A 22,500-nucleotide genomic window follows, 5' to 3' on the forward strand; every position below is an offset into this window, starting at 1 on the left:
AAAGGAGACCGCTGCCATGGGTCGAAACCCATTTTGATCCAACCGCCGTCCGCAATGGCCTTTTTCACAACAGAGGCGGATAATCCGTCTAGGTGTGAATTCGAGACGGATACACAGTTTAAATTTCACTCGTCTCTGATTCACATTGGACGCGGATAGTGCATGCCTTTGAAGGTCAGGCTCGGTTACCAATTCATTGCAATGGCGACTATCACTTACTTCATTTCAAGCAAATGAAGACTCGAAAAGTTTCAAGAACTGCATCGCTTGACAGGAGCCCAAGGCTTGTCTCTGCCTACCAAATAGGATAACACAGTTTGGTCTTCGTTCTAGGTGTTCATCTTTAGCTTTTTCCCTTTGCCTCGTGGTTTATCTTTCGATTCCTTCTGGAGTTTGGCTTAGACAGCTTTGGGCATCATACTTTACTTTCCAGAGTACAGTGTTTTTTTTTTCTAATTCCAGGCTTTTCCGATTAAAAAATGAGACAAGTTCATCCATCTGATGTGAATTCAAAATTATTCCGTATCAGTCTTCAACGAATAATTCGTCTTCAAAATCCGTCCGTCAAAATTGAACACCGTCCCGTTTTTACATAAAGACGGATTATCCGTCTAAGAAGGACCAGTGTGAAAACGGCCAACGAGACAGAGCGCTTGCAACTAGCTAAAACCACCTCAGATCGAGAAGTTCTAAAAACCGCAGGAAAGGATTCTAAAATGACATTGACCGTGTACAAACGAGAAATTGACAGTTCCTGTTATTAGGTAGCCTTAGTAAGTACGATAGAGATAACTACGAAAAGGTTGTCTACTAATTTCCGTTTTCTAATAATGTGGCGATTTTTGTAATTTGTTCGCAATGGAAAGTGTTTATCAACACTTTCAGGAGTAAAATTGCGGTTTTGAACAGTGTGGATGTTTGGAGATAAAATTGAAACATCACCGTCCGTTGCTCGTGTCCTCCGCGGAACCTAAAATTTGGCTAGGTCACGTCGTTGCATGTTAAGGACGGTGCCTACTAATTCGCAGGTATTTTTGCGCGGTTTATTGAATATGCGGGAAAAGCAGATCATAACAAGTGTTATTGAAATCCAAAAAGAAAATTGGGGGTAACCACGCAATTTTCGAAGATACAATGATATTGTTGATAAATTATCTCTGAAAAATGCGTGGTTACCCCCAATTTTCTTTTTGGATATCAAGATCACTTGCTAAGTTCTGCTTTGTCCGCATAGTTTTGAACCGCGCAAAAATATCCCTCTATTAATGAGCACCAGCAATAGGAAATCTGAGTATCTCGAGATGCGCAGAACGTTTGGCAATAATAATGGTAGGCACCGTCCTTAAGACGACAGCAGCTTAGAAATGTACTTAAGTGCATGCAACGTCTTTGCTATTGTCCATTAAACCTATTGTTTCGTTGCGTTGTTGTAGCTGTCGTCGTCGTCCGCCTTCTTGTGCGTCTCACATTTTGATACATTTTGCTTGTCGTCCTCAGTCGTCCTGATAACAGAGATCTCAAGAACGCGCGTTTTTGAGACGCGGAAGCAACCGGAAGTGAGCTGTTTTCCCTTTTAATTAACCCACATTTACATTGCTAAGTATATTTTCTCCATTGGAGATGATTAGTATAAAAATCCGGGAGACATCACTGCCCTGGTGCGCAAAATGTTCTCTTCCGGTTGCCGTTCGCGTCTGATCAAGAACGCGCGTGCTTAAGCTCCCTAACAACGTGGAATGATCAAATTTGAGGGAGGTTAAGTGGAGGGCGCGAGCATCTGCTGATGAATCGGTCAATTTTCTTTCCATGCCAAACATCCACACCGTTCATACTTATTTTGTTTCTGGTATTGATACACACTTTACACGCCGAACGACTTGGAATAATATCGCGAAATTAGGGAGCTTAAGCACGCGCGTTTTTGAGAAGAGCGGACGGCAACCGGAAGAGACCATTTCGCGCGCTAGGAGAGTGGTGTCTCCCCGATTTTTATACTTATCATCTCTAATGGAGAAAAGATACTTGGCAATGTAAATGTGGTGGTGTGAAGACAAGGTGAAAAGGGAAACAGCTCACTTCCGGTTGCCGTACCCGTCTCAAAAACGCGCATGCTTAAGCTCCCTAATATTACATCAACAACGAGGAATGATATTTTCAGATAACGTTCTCGCAGCCGTCTACATTATCTTTCCTTAAGTTCCCTGATTTTCCTATTTACACCGTTTGAATGGGTCTCGTACCATCCATGGGTGTCCAGGATACATTGATGTACCAGTTGCTGGTATTTTTGTATTTTCCAAAGTTGACTTTGATTTCTGAAGGGCACCAGTCCAAAGTTTGATTCTTTGACGAAATTTGACATTCTGAGATGTAAAGTAAAATTAAACTTTGTTAAGACCAAAATACCCAAGATACGAAATCCATGTAATAATTATGGTCTTTACTCTAATGCAGCACCTGGATTCCACATAATTATGCCATTCCACACGCTAAAGCGCAAACTCATGACGCCATTTCGGGTTCTCCAATTCGATCCGGATGCAGGACCTCCCTGAAAACCACTTCGGGGTGAGTAGAGCTTCCCGGGTAAATATCTCGAATTATCCGTCGTCTACTGTTTTATCATGAACTCACAAAAAGGCCAGCTCAGTTTCAGTTAATAGCTCAGTAAGGGAATCTTTGTTGACGTCTTTGTTTCAATTTTCTTCCATTAATATATGCTCACAGAGGGCATTATGATATTTACAAAGCGACTTCAAACTGTAAAAGAACTTGTCAATTAAACTTAGTAAAATATCCCGTCTTAAGTCTTAATGATAGCTTTGATAACGTTAACGAGCCTCTTATTAGCCATCAAAAACTGTCAAATTCTTGGGTAGCAAAAGCACTAATGATCCGATGCATCATTGCTTCGAATTTATCTTCAAATTTTCAGAAACAGCTCATTATGCAATGGACTTTCAATACTGAGCTTTATTCTCGGAGGGAAAGAATGTAAACAAAGATTCTGCTATTGGTAAGGCACTGCACCGGTATAAACGCCGAGGGCATCCCGTTTAAGCTTGAACTTTTCGGTCTTCCCATTGGCTGCTGCTAAAGTGGCGCTCACAACTGCGGCGGTCATTTCAAAACTTAACATTTTGTAATTATTCGTCTTTACATACCATCGGTCTTCAAAATTGATTTTCGGATGCGTTTCTTCTCGATCAGGAAAGTCTTCGGCCCCGTCAAACCTTGTCGATCTGCATTTTTTAAACAAGAGATAGGGAAGATCATCAATTGACGTCTTAATTACCGAGACAGAGATGGGGAAGGCTCTATTAAGACGAAACAATTTTTTAAATTGGCTGCTCTTGGTATTAGGGAGTTTAAATACATGACGTTTCTTGGAGACAAACGACAACCGGAAGTGAGTGGTTTTCCTAATAACTTGTCTTCAAGACACAACCACAATTATATTGATGAATTTATTTTCACTATGAGACAGGATTACTGTAAATATATATGGGAGAGACTACTGTCTTGACTTGCGAAAAGTTCACTTCCGGTTTCCGTGTGTGAGGACGTCGTTTTAACCACAGACGGTAACCGGAAGTGAGTTATTTTCTTCTTCAACTTGTCTTGACAATGCCATATTCATATTGGTCAGTATCTTTGCACTATTAGAGACGATTAGTTTGTAAATCTGGGAGAGACCATTGTCCTGGCGTGCGAAATGTTCATTTCCGGTTTCCGTCCGTGGATCGAAAACGTCGCGTGCTTTATATAAAGTGGCCGATCCAGTTTTTGTGCGTGCTGTTGCTAACACAACATGTTTTCATTTTAGCAATCATTTTATTTGCTCAATGCTCTCGCTATCTGTACCGTTTGTCCTCATAATTGAACAAAGTGTTTTGATGGTTTTAGTCTTTAATGTTAGAAAAGATAAAGATGCAAAGAAATCCGCAATTCGCAATCCGCAATGCAGTGCATGCGTATTAAGTTAAAAAATTGCGATTGAATGCAGAATAGCTTTCTCGGAAATACCCCTTCTTCTCTAGAACCACTCATTAGAATTTAACGAAATTCGGCACGAAAGTACTTTAAGAAATACGTAACTGGATTATTGAGAGAAATTTGAACTTTAACAGAGGAAATTCTAGATATTGCAGTGAACCTTCAACAAGGCCTAATTAGAGATCTCTCTGTCAAATTATTATTAAAATAGTGTTAACTTGTGATCATTGGTACAAGCTTGTTGCATGCAAATTACAACGAAAATCTAACGACCAGATTTTCTGCAAATAAACAAAACCGATTTTAAAGGCCTCTTTATATTTATTCATGTTACCATGGCATATCATCATCATATCATATCATATATCTTTATTTACCCTCGGATTTTTAGAGTAGCTTGGTGTAGCTAATTTCTCCGAGCATTTACCCTCCCAACCATGATACATCACAGAAGACAGACCACAACACCGGGGACTACATGCCCTACTCTTTGCGACAACTGTGTGGGTTCTTTTACGTCCCACAGGATTATGAACATTCAAGGGCTGTGAGACGGGACCTCCGGCTTATCGTCCTTATCCGAGAAGACTAGAAAGTCTTACCATTTGCAGATGTAATTACAAAGGCAGCACTTTCCCCTCAGTTGCTTAAAGACCCTGAGTGTTGGTCCGGCCGGAATTGAACTCACGACCTCCCGCGTAACAGCTCGGTGCTCAACCAACTGAGCCACCGGTGCGCGGTGGCAACAGCATATACGTCAGCTTAACTATCAAAAAACCGAAGTTCGTGTTGTTAACTTGCTTGCTACTATTTTTAGCGACCAAAGGATCAAGTGTATTAGAGAAAAAGGGAAATGAAACATAGGTATCAAAAACTGTGTTCAACCCCCTTAAGAGCGGATGTCAGTAAATATCGACCAGACGTCTGCAAAAGTGAAAAATCGAAAACTCTCAAAAAAATTCACAAAGTAGCACTGGGTAAGCTGATAACATAAATATAATTTTTACTTCGATCCGATAAATATTTTAGACATACGGGGGGTTATCGGTTTCGCGGCTCTCGGATCGGGTTTTACATGCCCGAGACGGTGTGTCACGAAAAAATCGTTTTAAAAATCAAATCAATTGTGATGCGAACAGCAAATAACTTATTCAGAAAAGTACATAATTATGCACATTTTAAAGGGTGATTTACTCAGTTTCAACGCAAATGTAATATTTTGGAGATTTTTCATAATTTTCAATATTTTGAACATTTCCGTTCCATGAAAAAATGGCAAATTTCAAAGCCCAAAATCGTCGACTGGTACCTCGATTTCAGTAAAGAGTCTTATACCACGTTAACGAGCGTTATCTCTTCTTCCAAAATCTGTTTCCAAAACTACGGGCAACTTAAAAGAAAATTTTTGAGGCCAAAAAATACAAGTAGTACTTTTCTGAAATTTGAGCTTTCCTCGCTCAGCGGGGCGATGCTGAAAACTCGGAAAAATACTATAAGAAATCAGTTTGAGCAAAGGTGGTTTAATGTTATCAGCTTTCAGAAACCAAGACGTGTTTATCCAGCGATCTGATATAATTTAAAACCGTTTGCTAACATAAAAGGCAGATGTAAGTTGTCAACTCCTGCCAAGTGCACGAGTCACGTAAGGTTGTCAAAAGGCAAAGCACAAAAATAAACCAGATAAACTCTAAAAATCACAACGTTTTTGCGTCCAGGAATTGGATTTTACCGAACAGAACAATGCTTATAAGTGTATGTTTCATATCTTAGCATGGGTGTCCTAGATATTGGGATTGAAAAACATCAAGGGCAGCATCGGCAAGAGAATCTTTGACTTCCATCAATCGACGGAGATTGCGTTACTTCTCACGGATTGACCGCTTACCACCTGTTATTGGGCTCGTATTTCGAAGCAACACTTACTACTAGCATGGCGCGCGGCACTGATGGCTTTATGATTAAGTTCTGAACTCTTCTTCACGAGACATCTACCTGAATTTACCGGAAATATGCCAAGACCAACAACAACACGAGCATTTGTCGGGTATTTGTCGTTTTTTCGAGGAAAAGTTCGGGTAAGCAGATTCACGCAAAAACCATTTGGCTCAAAAAATGTTTTAAAGCCTACCCTGGATATGAAGCAACAAGTATTTCCTCGAAATAAGCTAAAAAATAAAAATAAAAAATAAAAAAACAATTCACTCAGTGAATAAATGGGTGAAACAGGATTAACAGTTATCGAATTCTTGCCTAACCTGTGGGATTTCACGATATGTAGGATGGACCCGAAAAGGGACACCTACCACGTTTCAAAGTGTCACTGGTTTATACAAGCCTGCAAGTATCTTACGTGGGACGTTGGTCTCCCGTACAAATAACACGTTTCATTTGAAGTGAGACGCGACTTAGCTATGACGTGTCCTTTTTGAAAATTCGGATTGTTGTAGCTAAGCCGGAGCGTTCCCTGTATTCTTCGGCCCTTTTTCGACATGTTTTATCGTCAATGAAGTCCTGCTCATATCCAACTGTCTGTCAATCTTTTTCTGATTTTCACAATTTTTTTTTTCACTGTGTAGTTCAAAAATAACATATTGTTTTCTTTTATTGCAGGAAGTAAGAGTTTTCGTAGGTAGAAATAAGACTCTCATCAAACGTTTAACTTAATGTTGCCTCTGTGATAAATATAAGCATGCCGGTGTTGTTGTTTACAGACAATTTCACTCAAAAATTAGTCCTTTACCAACCGGAATATATGACGCAAACTATGTATGTATACCAGCTTCTAACCATGGGCGTAGCGTGAGGTTTTGAAGGTGTACACATGCACGGACAAAGGTTGGACCTCCGAATTCCGAAGGTACTGCAAACTAGGGAGATCTGTAGCTCAGAAATGCTGTATCCTGTGTTTTCCACAGGATATTTTCAGTTAATAAATAAATACAAAGGAAAATGCAAATATTAGTTGTTTAATTTTTTTTTCTCTTAAAATGTGTTAACGGTAAGGTGCAATGTCTACAGGAAAAAAACAAAGAGGATAAAGGGGACAGAGAAGGCATCCCCCATACACCCCCTATTCCATAAGTAATTCGTCTCGAGTTATTTTTAAGACCACAGATCCCAAGGGGGATTAGACAACAGCCAATCACATAGCGCGAATGTGTTCCGCGTGGATGACCCACGCTCATAGCCACGCGTCCTTCACGAATTGACGCAGAACGAAATGGCGGAAGACGCGGAGAGCGATATTGCTATTTAGTTTTGTCGACGAAAACGACTACAGAGATATTTCTGCTAAATCTGTGTCAGCGAAACGGAAATTCAAAAACAATCGCCCTTCTTCTCTTGTGAGCTAACAGTGCAGCAGGGAAATCCTTAACACACTGAATATTCTCTCAGGATCATTTATAATTTACAGATTGAAGAGAGCAATTAGTCTTTTATTATTCAACAAAAATAAAACTTGGCGTCCTACTTGCTTTATTGTACAAACGACGGGTTTCAATAGACCGGCGAAATTTCTCATTTTATTAAAGCACTGAGGTTACGACAACTTCGAGTTAAACTGATTTCACGGGTTGTCAAAGAATCTAGCGATTCCCTTTTCCCAGGTGAGCACCGACTCATTTCGCGTCAATATTCAGAAATGCTCTCGATCTCTTTATGCTTTCATTGCCTTTCGCCCGACATGTTTTGCACGGCGTTTAGTCGTGCGAAACCTCCACGAAACATCCACGCAGCGCGCGAAGTAACTTTATCCCGATTCTAAAAATAACTCGAGACGAATTGCCTATGGAGTAGGGTGTTGTGTATGGGGGATGCCTTCTCTGTCCCCTTTATCCTTTCTTGGAAAAAAATTAAAGCAGCGACGCCATCAAGGAAGTTTCAAGAAAAAGGCGAGACATGTCTAACCTTCAGACGGATAACGACACTAATGTAATGCGAAAGATTTATCAATCATCCCGATTTTATGATAATAATGCTTTCTGGAAATAAAAAAATAGACATTTTCCAGATTTCAGCTGTACGCACGGGTGTATATGCGTATAAAGGACTCTACACCCTTGCTAACTTATGACCCGCTCTTATAAACGGGACATTCAAGAAGCGTTATTCAAGAAGCGTTGTTAATCTGTTTTGTGTATGATCTCAGGTATTTTTTGTTTGTTTGTTTGTTTGTTTTTCCATCGTTTCATAAAAAGTTTTTACGGTTCATTTCTGGCGACGTTTCTCGAAACTCGTTATCAGCACTGTCAGCACTGGCCATACCGGGGAGTTGGTAGTGTGTCTTTCCTTGCTGAAGAGGCCGAAAACTGAACGTTTCTGTAAATAACAAAATACACCTTCCCTGCATACCTTAAAAGCACCGAGGAGCTTTAAGTTTCGTTATTTTCGCCAGCACTTTTCAATTATTACACAAACATTATATTGCGTACCGGTTTGCTCGTGGCAGAGGTCCATACCCAGCTCCTGTGGTTGTGAATTTCTTCAAGGTCGAAAATTTCAGTAAGAACCGAAAACAACAGCTAAAAGGAAGCACACAGTTTGAACTAACCAAGGAAAAGAGGCTTCTGATTTTCTAAAATGTCATTGATGCACAATTCAATTAGACTTGATACTACCACTCGGGCAACCACGGGGACAATTCCAGCCCTTCGGGCCCGGGGCTGGGGAGTTGTTTGAAGTGGTCATGTCCCGGACTTTCGGTGGTGGGTGGCGAGGCAAATCGAAAATAACTTCTCTTTAAGTCTGTTTTTTGTGAAGTACATCATTTCTTGCGCGGTTGATAAGATGGCGGCGGACTCCGTAGCTGTGGAAAGGTCCTTGTATAATATGTCCCGGCAACATACAGGGCATCGCGTAATTGACGTCAACACCTTGGCTCAACTCCATGGACAGGGAGAGGCGAAAAGTTCCATCATATGATACCGGAAGTGATGCATGATGTCTAGACGTGAATAGTCTGTCAACAGAGTTTATCCTTTTGTTTTTGACAACGCGCGAGTGAATCACAGTGCAGAAACGAGTCCTAACCCCACCCAATTGCTCAAACGTTTACTAAATCCCCGCGCTTTTAATTTTTGTGCAAGAACAGAACAGGTAAGTTCTAATCTTTCATTTAATTTCCATGTGCAGTTTACAAATAAGAACGTGGGTTCCCTTTGGTGGAGCTTGAAAACAACGAGACATAGCTGTGTAAGCAGGCCCTTCGAAGTAGGGCGCGATAAAGAACGGGCGCGCGAGGAGACATGCGTGTCTCTCTAAACAAGACAATCACCAAATCGAAACAAACTCAATATGGCAGAAAATATAGTGGTCGATTTCATAGAAAAAGGGATACACCACCGAACCTCTTATGCCTGGTAATGTTGTTATAATGCTTATCTTTCAATTAAACGACAAAGTCTCCGCTTACGAGCCAGAAGGCTCATCAGGCCGGCGCTTATCTCCGGTTTAACTTTTTTGACCTTAATTAATTCTTTTAAAAAAGAATTAATTAAGGTCAAAAAAGTTAAACCTTGTCGTTTCTTTTTCCTTTCCTTTTCCCCGGCTTTCTTTTTTTTTTGTGATAATGCCAAAAAAGTGGGTCGGTCGGACGACGCTAAACGAAGAAAAAAAGGGGGATGTCCTTTTAATATAGTTATTTGGCTCCCTCAGAGTATAAAAGTATAAGTTCACAAGGCCAGGATCGAGCGTATACTGAGTAATTAAATGACATTGACAAAAAATCAACGAAAGGCTGACTCTATAAGGCGCTACCTGGCAACGAAATGGTGAACAAGAAGTGCTGCCTCTCATTTAATAGAGACGTGAAATACTAGGTAGACCACACCCTGAACTCCCGCGCCGCAAGAGAGGAGTACTCAAGGCTAAGGAGACTAAAGCCGGAAAAAACAACAGGAGTCTTGAGAAACGTCCTTATCCTATTCTGTCCGGGTTCGTACTTTCAAGGAAGCACTGATCAAGAGTCATACCTAAGGAATGAAAACTTCTCGCAGCTTCCTGCGAAAGCATGTAAAGAGTGACAACAGTGGTAAGCGGTCATTCTGTGAAATGTAACGCAATCTTTGCCGGTTGGATTTCTGCTGTTGTTGATCTGTTCTCCGGTGTGGATACTTCACATTTCCAATATCTAGGGACACCATGTTAAGGTACGAACAACAAACACTCACAAAATTGTTTTGTACGCTAAAATCTGACCTCCTCGACGTAAAAAGTTTTGAATTTTTAGACCTTTTTATTTACTGCTTCGCCCTTTGACAACGTGCACTTGGCAGGAGTTGACAGCTTAAATCTGCCTTTCCCATCTTAGCAAACGTTTTTAAATTAAATCAGATCGCTGGATGAAAACGTCTTGGTTTATGAAAACTGACAACATCAAACCACTGTTGCTCAAACTGATTTCTTATAGTATTTTTCCGAGTTTTTAGCATCGCCCCGCTGAGTGAGGAAAGCTCAAATTTCAGAAAAGTACTACTAGTATTTTTTGGCCTCAAAAATTTTCTTTTAAGTTGCCCGTAGTTTTGAAAACAGATTTTGAAAGAAGAGATAACGCTCTTTAACGTGGTATAAGACTCTTTACTGAAATCGAGGTACCAGTCGACGATTTTGGGCTTTGAAATTTGCCATTTTTTCATGGAACGGAAACGTTCAAAATATTGAAAATAATGAAAAATCTCCAAAATATTACATTTGCGTTGAAATTGAGTAAATCTCCCCTTAAAATGTGTATAATTATGTACTTTTCTGAATAAGTTATTTGCTCTTGGCATTACAATTGATTTGATTTTTAAAACGATTTTTTCGTGACACACCGTCTCGGGCATGTAAAACCCGATCCGAGAGCCGCGAAACCGATAACCCCCCGTACGTCTAAAATATTTATCGGATCGAAGTAAAAATTATATTTATGTTATCAGCTTACCTAGTGCTACTTTGTGAATTTTTTTGAGAATTTTCGATTTTTCACTTTTGCAGACCTCTGGTCGATATTTACTGACATCCGCTCTTAAGGACGTTCGCGCCAAAATCTTCCTAGGGTGGGATTTTCTTCATTTCTCCCCTAGAGTTAGGTCATAAAGTACTTACTCCAAAAATGGAAAAAAAAAATGGGGTGACCGACTTTGTTTCGGAGAAATTGGCAGTGGAAAAATGCCTTAATTTCGAGAAATCGGTCATAATAGCGAGATGTAGCCTCGTCTGCTCATCCTTCGAAAATCATAAAAATAAACTGTTGGAGTTTAAGTTTCCGTGCATAGGTTTTTAGGAGTGAGATTTCTTTTTCATTTCATCATATTTTGTAGATAGTAAGTAAAGTAAGTAACAACGGCGAGCGTCTAGCCGATTTCTTTCTCAACAATGACCTTGTAATTGGAGGTACGATCTTCCCCCACAAGAACATCCATAAGCTCTCTTGGAGGTCGCCTAACGGAAGATCCCTTAACCAGATTGACCATATTATCATCAATGGAAAGTGGCGGCGGTCGCTTGAAAACGTTAGAGTATTTCGGGGAGCCGACGCAGCAAGTGACCACAACTTAGTTGTAGCAACAGTGAAGCTGAAACTTCGCAAGGCAATGAGGCAAGAACAGCAAAGAAAGCAGTTTGATATCGCGAAGCTTAGATGCCCTAAGATCCAAAATCAGTTTGTCCTGGAAGTTAAAAACCGCTTCCAAGTTCTTGCAGGCGCCAACGAAGACAACACACCAGTTGAGACTAGGTGGAATAGGAACAAGAATACCTTCAACGAGACAGCAGCTAGCACCGTAGGATACAAGAAGAAAAATTACAAGCAATGGTTAACACCTGAGACGTGGGAGAAAATTGAAGAATGGAAGCACCTTAAAATTAAGATGCTCAACGCAAGATCGCCGAGGCTACAAGAGCAGGCCCAACAGTTATACGCGTCCAAAGACAGAGAAGTGAAGAAGAGCGCCAGGAAGGATAAGCGCCATTTCATTGAAGAGTTGGCATGCAAAGCGGAGCTCGCTGCTTCGAGAGGAGAAATGAGCACAGTCTATAAAGTCACTAAGCAGCTCTGTGGCAACTATACCAGCCACTCACCACCAGTTAGAGCCAAGGACGGTTCTCCTTTGACATCTGAGCGAGAGCAGACAGCCAGGTGGGTCCAGCATTTTCAGGAGGTTCTCAATCAATCAGAGCCAGATGAACCAGCAAGCCCTGACCCTCCTCAAGACATCCTTGATATTGACGTAAGTCCACCTACGCCTTCAGAGGTCAGAAAAGCAATCAAAGCTACAAAGAATGGCAGAGCGCCCGGACCTGACTCCATCCACGCTGAAATGTTACAAGCTGACCTTGATATCTCTACAACCGTGTTAGTGGACCTCTTCAGCTATATATGGGACACCAACACCATCCCATGTGACTGGACAAATGGTCTCATAGTTAAAATACCTAAGAAAGGCAACCTGCAAATTTGTGACATTTGGCGTGGTATAACCCTTCTCTCTACGCCAAGCAAGATATTCTGTAGGGTTCTCCTTCAGCGGTTTGATCCACCCATAGACAGCAGGCTCAGGCAGGAACAAGCAGGGTTTCGCAAGGGTAGAGGATGCATCGACCAGATCTTTGCACTGAGGAACATCATTGAGGAGTGCCTGGAATGGAACGCCCTCCTGCACATTAACTTTGTAGACTTTAGAAAAGCTTTTGGCAGTGTACACAGGGAGACTCTATGGAAGATCTTAGAGTCATACGGGATCCCGGACAAGATCATTACGCTGATCAACCTTTTCTATAGGAACTTCGAGTACAGCGTCATCATCGTTAGCAAAACATCTGAACCATTCCCAGTCAAATCTGGATTACGTCAATGCTGCATCCTTAACCCTATGCTCTTTCTAATTACCATCGACTGGGTAATGCGACAAACCACATCACACAAGGCAAGAGGTATCCAGTGGACGCTTTTCTCCCACCTTGAGGATCTAGACTTTGCTGATGACCTGGCACTTTTGTCCTCCAGGAGTGATCATCTTCAGGTGAAGACGGATCGACTAGATAAGTTCTCCAGCCAAATTAGACTAAACATCAATACAATGAAGACCAAAGTCATGTCAATCAACTCAGTCAACCCTACACCCATAACTGTCAAAAACAAAGTGCTCGATCCTGTGGAGGACTTCACTTATCTGGACAGTTTAATCAGCAAGGATAATGGAGCAATGAAGGATATTCACTCGAGGCTACGCAAGGCGCGAGGCGCCTTTGCACGACTCCAACCCATTTGGAAATCCAAGCAGTGCAGCCTTAAGATCAAGCTGAGACTATACAACAACAATGTTAAATCTGTCCTACTCTATGGGTCGGAGTGCTGGCGTGTTGTGAAATCGGATATGGACAAGATCAGTACCTTCCATAATGGATGTCTCCGGAAGATATGCCGCATCTTCTGGCCCCAAAAGGTGTCAAACGGAGTCCTCTACCAGAAAACCGGTTGCAAAAACATCTTGTTAGAGGTCAAACACCGCCGACTTAGATGGCTTGGTCACATTCTAAGGATGGAACAGGGATGGATCCCCAAAACAGCGTTACAGTAGACCCCTGTTGGTAAGCGTAAGCCCGGACGGCCCAAAACAACGTGGCGTAGGACACCCGAGACGGAACTTAAAGAGATGGGCTTGACCTGGGGTGAAGCGATTAAACTTGCTAAGGACCGCCAGAAGTGGCGTCGCCAAGTCGCGGCCTTATTTCCCACCAGGGAAGAAGAGGATAGGTAAGTAAGTAAAGTAAGTAAAGTAAGTGACTCATGATTAAAAAAATACGGGTCACCGATGATCTGAACGAGCAAAATCGATGTGATTTTGCAAAGCTCTTGGAAAAGTTCGTTTGTCACGCTTTTGCGTGACCTGTCGGGCAAAGACTGGAACCCAAGAGAGGATCGATCGTTGAAGAGATGAAAGGTTTTTACCGAGAAAACCCCTTTCTCGAGCATAGCAACGAAGTCATGCTCATCCTCAGGAGTGTGTTTTTTTTGTGAAATTCAATCGCTGATTGTTTCCACACAGGTCCGCACTATTCAAGCTAAATTTTCACGAAAGTAAAGGAAAAGAACTTTAAAAACATGCATTCACTTTGAACTTAAGTTCGTAGGGTAATAAAAACATTAAAAAGAAACAGCCCCATTAAATTTACGCAACGGTTCGTTGTCAGTTTCTACTTACTCTTAATTGGCGGAGTAGGTGGAGCAAAAGAGGAAATGTTTTGCTCGTCCGAAACAAAAGGAAAACCAATAACCTAGGAAAGAGCAAGACGTTAGTAATTAACTGGCATGATGGTGCCATCGTTATAATGATAACGGTGCCGCATTTACACAGCTTAATTAAGGGTAGTATTCCTACTTTCGCTTTGTACATGAATATACTCAGATGCGCTTCACAAAACAGTGAATTGAGAGTCCCTCCCAAGGGATTTGGGGAACAAGGGAACATGACTAATTTGAACTGGGGAACACGGTAATATAAACAATTTTAAGGATCAAAAAGCTGGGAACAAGTTTGAAGGTAATTTCTGGAACAAGGGAACACAAGCAATTTTTTTTAAGGGGAAAAGAGAACAAGGACTTCCCCCTGCGAGGGACGCAATTGACTAGTCACTACATTAAGAAATCCTTTTTCTTGCCCTCTCTTTGTGAATAGGATGTCAGAGTTGTCGCACCGCGATGATAATAATGATGATGACGTTCGTGGACAGTGGGCTCGTCTGTTATAGAATTAATAAATATATTCTTTTTACTTATTTTGGGAAGATTTTTATTAATCATATGGATGATATGGATGTTTCTCGCTGACCTTTAGATAAATTCTGTCTGGATATGTGTAGCCGGGAACAAGTTTGAAAGTAATTTCGGGAACAAGGGACCACAAGCAAATTTTTAAAGCAAACAAGAGAACAAGGACTTCCCCCTGGGAGGGACGCAAATTGACTAGACGCTACATGAAGAAATCTTTTTTCCTTGCCCTCTCTTTTTCAGAGTTGTCCCACAGCGATGATGATAATGATGATGACGTTCGTGGAAAGTGGGCTCTTCTGTTATAGAATTAATAAATAGATACTTTTCACTTATTTTGGGAAGATTTTAATAATCATATGGATGATATGGATGTTTCTCGCTGACCTTTAGATAAATTCTGTCTGGATATGTGTAGCCGTAGGAAAAAATGTTTTCGTGAAGAAGCACGGTCTGGTTCTAACGTGAAAAAAAAAAGAAGCAAGCGGTCAATTGACGAGTGGTAGAACAAAAATCCTTCCCTTGTCTGCCTTGAGATCTGACAAGCTTCCTATCTTCGCTCAACTGAATCTTGAGATCTTTCTACTCTTTACGAGTTCATTTATTTGTCCTATTCTTTTTTTCCGCTGGAATCACGGAATCCAGAATTTTTGCTTCCCCAGTGCATGAAACAAAAGTTTAACAATTAAATGAAACAACTCAATTGCTATAGGTAGGGAGTTTGTCCGGTTTTTCAGATCAATTTTTTTACAGCCTCCCTCCCACGCAGCCGTTCTTTGTGTAGTCACGCAATGCTCTTCCCCACACAACGTTATTTGTGTCGTCACGCAACGCTCCTCCCCAAGGAGTGTTGCTTGACGAAATAAAGAACTGCTGCGTAGGAGACTATTGAATTTACACTTCATTAACTTGGTTCTAGTACTTAACTTTTTTCTGTGCTTCAAAATTTGTGAAGATATTCTGATTCATTCTTATGCAAAAAAGGTTACTTTTAAAAGACAATAAAAGAATAATATTAAGGACGGTGTACTACTACTACTACGTTTATACGGAGAATGCCTAGTATTGTATTAAACTTATTTGTATGTGCACTTTGTTTTGCCAACACCGATAAGCTGAGAATAGTTCAGGGATTGTTTACTGAAAAGAGTGTGAGCTTGGGTAAGAACACACACTCCATTGAATATTGCAATTGTCAGAGTGCAAAGGATTCTACTTTTTTCTCCCGAATTATTTCGTTTGGCAACATGCAAATACATCAAGTTGCAAATGCACCTTATCTGCCTTATCTTTTTCCTTGTCCTTACCTTCGGCAGCAAAGCGCAATAGAGATCCGAAGAAAGGTCATCTTTTGGTTCAAGTGCAAGTCGAATAAGAATACCACTCCACGTTTCATTCACATCTTTACAAAAAAAAAAAAGGATGTTGGTTCGGTCACATCTAGAGAAGGCGATACGACCACGATTTCTCGAGAAACGCATACATTCACACTAAGACCCACTGGCCTCCTAAAAATATGATGTCGTAAAAAGGTCTTCTCAAAAAAAAAAGTATCCTTCTGGAGTTTTGCTTAGACAGCTTTGGGTGCCATACTTTACTTCTTAAAGTACAATGCTTTTTCTTTTCCTAACTCCAGGCTTTTCCGATTAAAAAATGAGACAAGTTCATCCGTCTGATGTGAATTCAAGACGATTCATATCAGTCTTAAACGAATAATTCGTCTTCAAAATCCGTTTAAATAGACGGATAATGAGACAGATGATATCAGACGGATTATCCGTCAAAATTGAACACGTACCGTCCCGTTTTCACATAAAGACGGATTATCCGTCTCAGAAGGACCAGTGTGAAAACGGCCGACGAGACTGAGTGCTTGCAACTAGCTAAAACCACCTCAGATTGAGAAGTTCTGAAACCGCAGGAAAGGCTTCTAAAATGACATTGACCGTTTACAAACGAGAAATCGACAGTTCCTGTTATTAGGTAGCCTTAGTAAGTACGATAGAGATAACTACGAGAAGGTTGTCTACTAATTTCCGTTCTGTAATAATGTCGCGATTACTCTAATTTGTTCGCCATGGAAAGTGTCTATCATCACTTCTAGGAGTAAAATTGCGGGTTCGAACAGTGGAATGTTTGGAGATAAAGTTGAAACATCACCGTCCGTTGCTCGTGTCCTCCGCGCAACCTAAAATTTGGCTAGGTCACGTCGTTGCATGTTAAGGACGGTGCCTACTAATTCGCAGGTATTTTTGCGCGGTTTATTGAATATGCGGGAAAAGCGATCATAACAAGTGTTATTGAAATCCAAAAAGAAAATTGTGGGTAACCACGCATTTTTCGAAGATAATTGTGCCATACATTGTTTTGTATTTTAAAACTTTTACAAATATTGTTGATTAATTATCTCTGAAAAATGCATGGTTACCCCCAATTTTCTTTCTGGATACCAAGATCACTTACTAAGTTCTGCTTTCTCCGCATAGTTTTGAACCGCGCAAAAGTATCCCTCTATTAATGAGCACCAGCAATAGGAAATCTGAGTATCTCGAGATGCGCAGAACATATGCGCAATAATAATAGTAGGCACCGTCCTTAAGACGATAGCAGCTTAGAAATGTACTAAAGTGCATGCAGAGTCCTTGTTATTGTTCATTAAACCTATTGTTTCGTTGCGTTGTTATAGCTGTCGTCGCCTTCCGCCTTCTTGTGTGTCTCACATTTTGATACATTTTGCTCGCCGTCCTCAGTCGTCCTGATAACAGGCAGCTCAAGCACGCGCGTTTTTTAGACGCGGACGGCAACCGGAAGTGAGCTGTTTTCCCTTTTGGGGGCTGGTCGTTTGGGGCGGCTGTCCAAATACAGATCTTCTACAATCTTTGGAATTACTTCACCGAAAAGCAGCCAGAATAATATACAACTTACCTCACGATACGCCTACTGAAGAAGTATACCGTTAATCGAATTGGAACACTTTAATCTTTTATTATAAATTTCGATTAATTTAATTATTTCATATCGTGTTTACAAGTGAAGCACCTGCGGCTCTTTCGTATTTGACTAATAAACCTTGCACTGCATACAACTTTAGAAAGGAGTAATAACATAATCGTCCCCCGTTTTAATTCTAAGTTTCTTAAAAACTCTATAAGCTATAGAGGCGCTATTTTTTGGAACGCTGTCTCAGAGTACTGATTTTTATCGTAAAGTGAAGAAGGATTTATATTTTAAGGAACATGATTTTAGCGCACAGTCGGTCCAGACACTGCCTAGGCACTATCAAGATTTGAAATGCTTTTAAACATTTTATATTTTATGTCTTAATTGCTGTAGTCTATTTACTTAGATGTTAATATGTGAACTTTTTGAATATCTCTTAGCCTAGATATGAATTAATATTCTCTTTTTTATCTTTTACTATAGTAGTTGTGATCTGTAAGTAAAGTTATCCCTATTTTAATATAGCTTCATATTGTAATTATTTTCACACGTCCCCACAAGCTCTGAGCCTTAAACCCTATAGTGTTTAAATAAAGGATATGATGATGATGATGATGATGATGATGATGATTTACATTGCTAAGTATCTTTTCTCCATTTGAGATGATTAGTATAAAAATCCGGGAGACATCACTGCCCTGGTACGCAAAATGTTCTCTTCCGGTTGCCGTCCGCGTATCAAGAACGCGCGTGCTTAAGCTCCCTAACAACGTGAAAGACCAAATTTGAGGGAGGTTAAGTGGAGGGCGCGAGCATCTGATGATGAATCAGTCAATTTTCTTTCCATGCCAAACATCCACACCGTTCATACCAATTTTGTTTCTCGTATTGATACACACTTTCCACGCCGAACGACTTGGAATTATATCACGAAATTATTACATCAACAACGGGAAATGATATTTTTTAAGATAACGTTCTCGCAGCCGTCTACGTTATCCTTGCTTAAGCTCCGTGATTTTCCTATTTACACCGTTTGAACGGGTCTCGTACCATCCATGGGTGTCCAGGATACATTGATGTACCAGTTGCTGGTATTTTCGTATTTTCCAAAGTTGACTTTGATTTCTGAAGGGCACCAGTCCAAAGTTTGGTTCGGTGACGAAAATTGACATTCTGAGATGTAAAGTAAAATTAAACTTTGTTAAGACCAAAATACCTAAGATACGAAATCCATGTAATAATTATGGTCTTTACTCTAATGCAGCTCCTGGATTCCACATAATTATGCCATTCCACACGCTAAAGCGCAAACTCATGACGCCATTTACTTTTACCGATTGACGATATGGAATACGAACCTTTGCTATGAGCTAAGTTTAAGTGAATAAAAGGCATGTGTTTGCAGAATGACGCAAGACCGCATAATTATGCAGAATGTAAGGTATGTAGAATGGCCGATCTGCAACCTATGAATTTTTTTTTTGAGATTATAGACGCCACATGATTCCCTTTAAAAATTCCGATTTTCGGTAAATTTATTTCTTGAGGTTCAGCATTATATGTTGTTGGCATCACGTTCTGTATAATTATGGGATGCTGTTGCCTATTACCAGTTACTGACTAAACATGCCAAACATTTATTCAGTGTGAAGCACAGGATATATGAAAACCCGAAACGTTCAAGCTACCGGAACGTTTCAGGCTTTCATCTCTCCACTGCTAAATCAGTAGCTAGCGCTCACAACAAACTCTCAACAGTTCAAATATAATGACTTTGATGTATATGCTGTTGTTCATATCTATCCGCATCCATGCAATGTAGCTCCGAGCGGTTTTTCTCCGGGTTCTCCAGTTTCTCCAATTGGGGTTCTCCAATTCGATCCGGATGCAGGACCTCCCTGAAAACCACTTCCGGGTGAGTAGAGCTTCCTGGGTAAATATCTCAAATTATCCGTCGTCCACAGTTTTATCATGAACTCACAAAAAAGGCCAGCGTAGTTTCAGTTAATAGCTCAGTAAGGGAATCTTTGCTGACGTCTTTGTTTCAATTTTCTTTCATTAACATATGCTCACAGAGGGCATTATGATATTCACAAATCGACTTCAAACTGTGAAAGAACTTGTTAATTAAACTTAATAAAATATCCAGTCTTAAGTCTCAATGATAACGTTAACGAGTCAGTTATTAGCTATCAAAAACTGATAAATTATTGGGTAGCAAAAGCGCTAATGATCCGATGCATCATTGCTTCGAATTTATCTTCAAATTTTCAGAAACAGCTCATTATACAATGGGCTTTCAATACTGGGCTTTATTCTCCGAGGGAAAGAATGTAAACAAAGATTCTGCTATTGGTAAGGCACTGCACCGGTATAAACGCCGAGGCCATCCCGTTGAAGCTTGAACTGCAGCGGTCATTTCAAAACTTAACATTTCGTAATTAGTCGTCTTTACATACCATCGTTCTTCAAAATTGATTTTCGGATGCGTTTTTTTACGATCAGGAAAGTCGTCGGCACCGTCAAACCTTGTCGATCTGCAACTTTTAAACAAGAGATAGGGAAGATCATCAATTGACGTCTTAATTACCGAGACAGAGATGGGGAAGGCTCTATTAAGACGAAACAATTTTTTAAATTGGCTGCTCTTGGTATTAGGGAATTTAAATACATGACGTTTCTTGGAGACGGACGGCAACCGGAAGTGAGTGGTTTTTGTGCGTGCTCCGCAATGCAATGCATGCGTATTACGTTTAGAAATTGCGATTGAATGCAGAATAGCTTTCTCGGAAATACGCCTACTTCTCGAGAACCACTCGTTAGAATTTAACGAAATTTGACACGAAAATACTTTAAGAAATACGTAACTGAATTATTGAGAAAAAATTGAACTTTAACAGAGGAAATTCTAGATATTGCAGTGAACCTTCAACAAGGGATAATTAAAGATCTCTCAGTCAAATTATTATTAAAATAGTGTTAACTTGTGATCATTGTTACAAGCTTGTTGCATGCAAATTATAACGAAAATCTAACGACCAGATTTTCTGCAAATAAACAAAACCGATTTTAAAGGCCTCTTTATATTTATTTATGTTACCATGGCAACAGCATATACGTCAGCTTAACTATCAAAAAACCGAAGTTCGTGTTGTTAACTTGCTTGCTACTATTTTTGGCGACCGAAGGATCAAGTGTTTAAGAGAAAAAGGTCAATGAAACATAGGTATCAAAAACTGTGTTCAACCCCCTTAAGGACGTTCGCGCCAAAATCTTCCTACGGCGAGATTTTCTTCATTTCTCGCCTAGAGTTAGGTCATAAAGTACTTACTCTAAAAATGAAAAAAAAAAAAAAAATGGGGGTCACCGATTTTGTTTCGAAGAAAATGGCAGTGGAAAAATGCCTTAATTTCGAGAAATCGGTCAAAATAGCGAGATGTAGCCTCGTCTGCTCATTCATCGAAAATCATAAAAATAAACTGTTGGAGGTTAAGTTTCCGTGCATAGGTTTTTAGGAGTGAGATTTTTAGATAATTGTATGCCGCTAGGGATGTGGTAAACAGTAGAGTTCATCCTCGACGAGCGTTTTTGTAAGCTCTATCCGTTGCAACCACTACCGGAATTCGATGGCACAAGGAAAGAAAATGTTAAAAAAAAGATAACTTCTTACGGTGACATTTTTTTTCATTTCATCATATTTTGTAGATAGTAAGTAAAGTAAGTGATTTATGATTAAAAAAAATACGGGTCACCGATGATCTGAACGAGTAAAATCGATGTGCTTTTCCAAGCTCTTGGAAAAGTCCGTTTGTCACGCTTTTGCGTGACCTGTCGGGCAAAGACTGGAACCCAAGAGAGGATCGATCGTTGAAGAGATGAAGGTCTTTACCGAAAAAAACCCTTTCTCGAGCATAGCAACGAAGTTTTAAGCAGGGGTCATCTTCAATTGGTTGGTGTTTTGTATAATATCTCTCCATTGCCGTCATGCTCATCCTCTGGAGTGTGTTTTTTGTGAAATTCAATCGCTGATTGTTTCCACGCAGGTCCGCACTATTCAAGCGGACGAGGACGAAAATACTGCTCAATTTTCACGAAAGTAAAGGAAAAGAACTTTAAAAACATGCATTCACTTTGAACTTAAGTTCGTAGCGTAATAAAGACATTAAAAAGAAACAGCCCCATTAAATTTACGCAACGGTTCGTCCTCGAGTTTTCCAAATTTTCAGCCACTAGTCTACTCGATCAGCTACCTTTTCCAGAGCTTTTCCATCCTCCCGCTCACTTCTCTTTGAAGTTTCATGATGATTCGGAAATAAATGTGCCATTCTTTTGCCGGCCTGGATTTTTTTCCTCTGCGTTTTTATCGCCATGTTATTTTAACTGATGCTTGAAAAACTTGTATGAAAGTCCGAGTAGACTAGTGCACGACTGATAAAACCTCGCGAATATCAGTCGTGCAGTAGTCTACTTGACTTTCATAAATATTTTAAATCAATTTTGACTGATCACGATCTTCTCTGATCCAACGCTGTGCAAGACTTATCGTCCACGGTTTTTGCAAAGGTTTTAAAACCTCAACTTCACTAATGCTCGAAGTAATGCGTGACATATTACAGTCGCGTTACCTGCGCAGTAACGTTGCGCACAAACAATTAGCACGAACGTCCTTAAACAATGTTGCGCGACATGTTGAGGGTTTTTGTATCTCGTATTTCGCCGCCTTAAGCGGGAGCTTAAGCACGCGCGGAAGGCAACCTGAAGTGAGCTGTTTTCCCTTTTAACTTGTCTTCACACAACCCCATTTACATTGC

The 22,500-nt window shown here is 40.4% G+C and overlaps 1 protein-coding gene across 2 annotated transcripts in view; it reads right to left on the reverse strand.

Annotated features, from left to right (window-relative positions):
- The window catches only part of LOC137970079 (uncharacterized), a 37,339-nt gene that overhangs the window by 11,719 nt on the left and 3,120 nt on the right, over positions 1-22,500 (reverse strand). The window contains exons 3-9 of one of the 2 annotated variants that reach the window (XM_068816552.1): positions 20,149-20,232; positions 18,740-18,862; positions 16,054-16,148; positions 15,134-15,205; positions 14,181-14,253; positions 3,165-3,242; positions 2,241-2,363 (exon numbers count right to left, since the gene is read on the reverse strand). In XM_068816552.1, the coding sequence (XP_068672653.1) occupies positions 2,241-2,363; positions 3,165-3,242; positions 14,181-14,253; positions 15,134-15,205; positions 16,054-16,148; positions 18,740-18,862; positions 20,149-20,232 (648 nt within the window). The remainder of the gene's footprint in view (positions 1-2,240; positions 2,364-3,164; positions 3,243-14,180; positions 14,254-15,133; positions 15,206-16,053; positions 16,149-18,739; positions 18,863-20,148; positions 20,233-22,500) is intronic. The other variant, XM_068816553.1, reaches the window with a different exon arrangement.

The sequence above is a fragment of the Montipora foliosa genome, chromosome 9, assembly GCF_036669935.1.
Source record: "Montipora foliosa isolate CH-2021 chromosome 9, ASM3666993v2, whole genome shotgun sequence".
Classification (NCBI taxonomy): Eukaryota; Metazoa; Cnidaria; class Anthozoa; order Scleractinia; family Acroporidae; genus Montipora; species Montipora foliosa.